We start from the raw sequence: 5,966 nt of genomic DNA on the forward strand, positions 1-5,966 counted from the left end.
CAAGTGATCCTCCCACCCCGGCCTCCCAAAGTGCTGGGATTACAGGCATAAGCCACAGTACCTGGCCCAAATTGTTCCATTCTGATGTGCCTATTGCACAGAGAATTTCACCAAAGTCACATTTAACTGCTTCAGAAAACTCTGCACTTCTACAAGACCCTAATTTGGGCTGGGCGCAGTGGCTCACACCTGTAATCCCAGCACTTTGGGAGGCCGAGTCGGGTGGATCACTAGGTCCAGAGATCGAGACCGTCCTGGTTAACACGGTGAAACCCCGTTTCTACTAAAAATAATTGCGGGAGAATGGCATGAACCCGGGAGGCGGAGCTGGCAGTGAGCCAAGATAGCGCCACTGCACTCCAGCTGGGGTGACAGAGCAAGACTCCATCTCAAAAAGAAAAAAAAAGACTCTAATTTGGCTCGGCAGTATATTTGCACCATGTGAGATTATCAGTGCACTGCAGGGCATATAACTGGTGGCCAGGAAACACTCCGCACAGCAGTGAGGGGCTTGAGAGGGCCTGGGGTCATACATGAAGAGCCTGCAGGGGGCATTCTCATCTGATGGCATCTGTGGTTGTCTCCTGCATGCTCGTAACTGTGGGCTGTCAGAATTTTTTTAAATGCCTCATTTAAGGACTTCAGATTAAAAAAAAAGTTAAATTTTAAAAAATAAACTGTGGGAGGATTTTTTTATTATTTACTTGAGTTCTTCATTTTAAAAATTATTTAAATGACTCAAATGGTAAGAAAAATAGTCTCGATAAAGGTTTAAAACAGTACACAGGACTGACTGATTAAATAAACTATCCTTCAGCCACACAATGGAATATGGAGCAGCTGTAATTGGGAATGAGAAGTGTCTCTGTATACTGATACGGGGAAAAATAAATAAAGGAAAGAAGCAAACAGAGTAATATTTATAATACGGTAATTTTTAGGTAAGTGATGGGGAAGTAGATGACAGAGAGGTAGCTAGATGGTAGAGCATTAGTCAGCTGGGACTATCGCAACAAAACACCACACACTGGGTGACTTAAACAACAGGAACTTACTTCTCACAGTCCAGGAAGCTGAAAGTCCAAGATCAAGCCGCCGGTGGATTCTCTCCCTGGCCTGCAGACAGCTGCCTTCTCACTGTGCTGTTGCAGGTGAAGAGAGAGAGTAAGTAGGCTCTCTGGTTTCTCTTCTTATAAGGACACTAATCCCAACATGAGGGGCCCACCCTCGTGACCTCATCTAACCCCAATCACCTCCTGAAGGCCCCACCTCCTAATACCATCACACTGGGGCTTAGCACTCCAACATATGAATTTTGGGGAAATACAGTTTTGGGGAAATTCAGTTCACAGTGGATACACAGATACTAATTGATATTATCAAAAGGAACCATGGGCAGATAAACCCCAAACCAAACTGTTTTAATGGTTATCTATTGGGAGGAAAAAGAAACAGGGTGAACGGGAAGTTGTAGAAGCAAGATTTGTGTGACTGTAACTGGATAAACAGAGAGTTGGGGAGGACTATAAATGTTTTATGTGATTTTTAAAAATTAAAGTAAACAAATGAATGAGCCTTCCTGCATATAAAGTGAGTGGTGTAACCACATAAAGGAAACAATTACTTAAAGTGGCTTTAAAACACAGCGTTTTGACTATACATCCCAAGTGACAGATATGCTACGGACAATAAAAAAAGGAAAAGAAAAAAGGAAAGAAATCATAAACGGCATTCAGTAGCCATATATTAGTATTGATATTTTAATTAAATTACTGTGTTTCCATCATTAGGAACCATAATTTTCAGCATAAAAATGACATAGTATAAGATCAAGGAAGTTTAAGTAAAAATCTTGTAATCTTAAAAGTGAACTAGAAATTGCAGTATGAAGTCACATTGCGTTTTACTCTTTAAAAAATACGTGTTTTCTAGTTCTGTCCACTGAAAAGACCCAGAAGCAATGAAAACCCAGTAACAATGAGCGCACTTACACGGCTGAACTCTCTAGATAACATTTAACAATGAAATTGGCTGATTCTAAGTCTAGGGCAAAAAATGTACAAAATGAGACTGGATACAAGTCTCTTATTGTACCAGAAAGTGATGGAGAAATCAAAGACTAATGAGGTCACGTTAAAGTGATACAGGACAGCACGGGGCCCGCCTGCAGCAGCTGGTCAATAATGAAGGGATTAATCGATGACGGCAAGACTCGTGGGGAGGAGGGACTGGGGACTGCACGGAGGGTCCCAATAAAAGCAGGGTGGGCCTCAATGAGCACAGCATGGAGGGTGAGATTTAAATCCCAGAGCTTGTGGGCAGAGCCCTGTGCGCAGAGACAGGAGTGAGGATGCCAGAACCTAGTTATCCCCCATCGTCCCACGCTCTCCCAGGAGGCGGCGGCAGGAAGCACAGTCTACAGTAAGGGACAGCAGCCGGAACTGGAGACAGGCTCTGAGAAGAGCAGGTAAAAGCCCACGAGGAGCGGGGACCCTGGCTGTCAGACTCAACTTGCAGGAGCATCAAGTGTAGGTGTGGTTCAAGAACCGGTAGCAACGGCAAATTACCGCAGCGACGACCAGGGCAGCCAAGCCAGCAGCCGGGACCCGGGGATGCTCGTGGCCCGTGATCCGACGCCCTGCCTTTGCGGGTCCTGTACTTCCGCGGGGTCCGGGGTTGTGCAGCCCCTCCCCAACCAGCCCTTGGAAATCTCCGCAGCAGCAGAACCCGCTGCCTACAGCTCCGACCAGACCTGCAGAGGGAGAGAGTCCCTGCACAGGGCGGCCAGCAGGGCTACCCAGCCGCCCCAGGGCCTCGGGACCCCTGGGCCTGGGACCCACGCCAGACCCTGCCTTATTCGGTGACCTCCCACCCCAAGACCCTTTCAGGGACCCTGTCTCTACTCCACGACATGGGAGGCAGGGGCGGGCCTTTTCCATAGGAAGAGCTCCCCCAGCAGGACGTTTGTGGAATCTGGAGGGAGTCGCCCTGCAGATATCCTGCGGAAGCCGGAGAGGACCCAGGTGCGCCCCCCTGGCGAGCTGCGCCCACCGGTGCCGGAAGGCCGGAAGCGGTGTCCGGGCCATCCTCACGGCAGTGACTCCTCCGCAGCGCCAACGCACCCCATTTTTCGTCCACCCTGCCGGTGGGGGGCGTTTGCTTGTTCTCACTGTGCAGCCACCGCTAGTGGCGCCGCTACGAAGGTCCCCGCCTCGCCATCCTGGTCCTGCGTGAGCATCCTTATTGGTGCTCAGGACTGGGCGTGCATTGCTGCTAGAGGCGCGCGAAGGTTTAGCGTAGGTGGACGCTGCCAGGGGCTTGAGTGGATTTTAGAGGTCTTGAGTGGCTCACTCTCCAATCAGCGCGTTCTTGAGAGAGCGTGGTCAGCGTACTTGCTTACTTTCAGGATTGCCAGATGTCTTTAACCCTTGCTGATTGGCTGACGCTGCAGCTTCCTGTGGCTTCATGCTCATTTCCCCGGAAGATAGCACTGATAGGGTATTGGAAATCCTTATGTAAAGTATCTGTGCGCTGTTTTTGCCCATTTTCTTGATTTGTTTGAACGGATTCTTCTATTCTCTTGACAATTAATGTGTTGCAATTTTCACATCTATGTTGCTTTTTCATTAGTAGTATTCCTCAATTCTTTGATTTCTTGAACTTCATGTTGTCCATGTCAGTATCTCTTAAATTATCTGTGACGGTGGACCAGTTTTGGTTTGTCTGTTTGTTTTATTTCAATCAATGGCATACTGAAATGCTCAAACATTAAATTGTTGAAAAAAATTAATGGCATTGGCAATCTAAGCCCACCCTCCCCTGCTTTTTTTTTTTTTTTTTTTTAACAGAGTCACTCTGTCATCTAGGCTGGAGAGCAGTGGCACAATCTCAGCTCACTGCAATCTCTGCCTCCCGGGTTCAAGTGATTCGCCTGCCTCAGCCTCCCAAGTAGCTGGGACTACAGGCGCGGCACCACCATGCCGGGTTAACTTTTGTATTTTTAGTAGAGACGGGGTTTCACCATGTTGGCCAGGCTGATCTCGAACTCCTGGCCTCAAGTGATCCGCCTGCCTCAGTCTCCCAAAGTGCTGGATTACAGCCATGAGCCACTGCCCCCAGGCTAAGCCTGATTTTTTTAATCAGTAGATTAAGCAGACATAAAATACATTGAGGCAGGCAGGCAGGCAGGCAGGAAGGGAAGGAAAATACACTGTCGAATTGACCTAAAAGTTTCTAAAAGTTGAGTTTTCAATGCGTTTATTTGCCCAGTCACGAACTGAAAACAGAGTGTGCAGATGGCACTGGTCTCAGGTCTCTCAATACTACTTTTAAAATACCTCAATTTATCTAATTTTCCCCCTCTAGAGTTAATGCTACTTTTAATCTTCCTTGTTCAAGAAATATTTCACTGTTAAAAGATAGCAAAAACACAGAGTATCAAAGATATTAAAAGATACCAAAGATGTTCTGCTTTTTTCCTAAAATCTTTAGCTTTACCTTCCATATTAAAGCCTTTAATACATCTGGAAGAGATTATGACATGAGTTGGGATTCCAGTTTTTTCCCATGCGTTTCTAATTGTCAATTTATTGAGAAGCTTCTAATTTACAAGATCATAAACCAAAGGTCTCTTAATGTGAGGGTCTGTATCAAAAGCCTATATTTTGAGTCAATCATCTATATTTCTATGCTCAAAAACATGCTGCTTAATTACTATAGCTTTAAAATAGATCTGGATGTGTGGTGATTCAGTTCTCCCACCTTATTCTTTTAAAATGTGGCTCGGCTTGGCCCTTTGCATTTCCATATACATTTTTGAATGCATGTATATAAACACACACACAGACATACACATACTACACACACACACACACACACACAAGTCAATTTGAAAGGACTCCCACTGCCCTAAGATAGGATCATTTGAGCACCAAAAAGTCAAGTGATTGAAATGGAATGAAGCATAACAAATATACAAAACTCCCTGAGTTATAATAACATTTCTAAAACTCTTTGGTCATCACTGGAATTTGTTACGACATTAACACATTACTCTAAAAATTGGTGAAGTGACAAAAATCAAGCATTCATTCTGTCCTCCTCTTCAAAATTATATTTTAGAGGGGCCAAAGAGTTGATAAGGTAAAACTTTTTTTAAGAGACAGGGTCCCACTTTGTTGCCCAGGCTGGCCCAGGACTCCTGGGCTCAAGGGATCCTCCTACCTCAACCTCCCAAGTAGCTGGGACTGCAGGCACACACCACCACACCCAATCAATTAGGTAAATTTGATGAAGAAATTTGCAGTGGGGGGACAGGTGGACCCACACTTGAACCTACTAATCAATCTTATCATCACTAAAGTAGAACAAATATGATGAGTCTCACTGATGGGATCCACCAGAAACTGGCAGCGCCATCTATGAAGGGTTCTTGCCTTAAAAAGTGAACCTAAATCTAATCAAGTCTCTGGATCTAATCACCAATTTATAGGAAATATGAGGGACAGCAGAATAAGTATTAAAAACCCTCTAGGCTGCAATCAGCAAAATCCAGGATAAGGGCCATTCTACAGATCCAATGAACAAGTTTCTCCAGTGAACCAGTGGCATCTACAAATAATAAAGAATAAAGCAAAAAGAACAAAGGATATTTAAGATATACCAAACAATGTATGGGTCTTGTTTGTATCTTGATTGAGACAAAATAACTCTGAAAGATCTTTTTGAGAATTTGAACATTAATTGTGTTCCAGATGATATTAAGAAACTAATTTAATGTTGATAGCTGTGATAATGTGTGGTGGTCTTGTTCTTAAAATGCTCCAGTTAATTAAAGATACATAAAAGATTCCAGTTTAAAAAAAAAATAGGCCGGGCGCGGTGGCTCAAGCCTGTAATCCCAGCACTTTGGGAGGCCGAGACGGGCGGATCACGAGGTCAGGAGATCGAGACCATCCTGGCTAACA

The 5,966-nt window shown here is 44.9% G+C and overlaps 1 protein-coding gene across 1 annotated transcript; it reads right to left on the minus strand.

The window, feature by feature from the left end:
• Positions 1-1,746: 1,746 nt before the first annotated feature.
• Positions 1,747-3,204, minus strand: LOC105511516. Its single transcript, XM_011941655.1, has one exon. The coding sequence runs from the start codon at positions 3,084-3,086 to the stop codon at positions 2,523-2,525; it is 564 nt and encodes a 187-aa protein (XP_011797045.1). The 5' UTR covers positions 3,087-3,204; the 3' UTR covers positions 1,747-2,522.
• Positions 3,205-5,966: the final 2,762 nt, after the last annotated feature.

Source organism: Colobus angolensis, unplaced genomic scaffold (genome assembly GCF_000951035.1).
Source record: "Colobus angolensis palliatus isolate OR3802 unplaced genomic scaffold, Cang.pa_1.0 Scaffold20, whole genome shotgun sequence".
In the NCBI taxonomy this organism is placed as follows: domain Eukaryota; kingdom Metazoa; phylum Chordata; class Mammalia; order Primates; family Cercopithecidae; genus Colobus; species Colobus angolensis.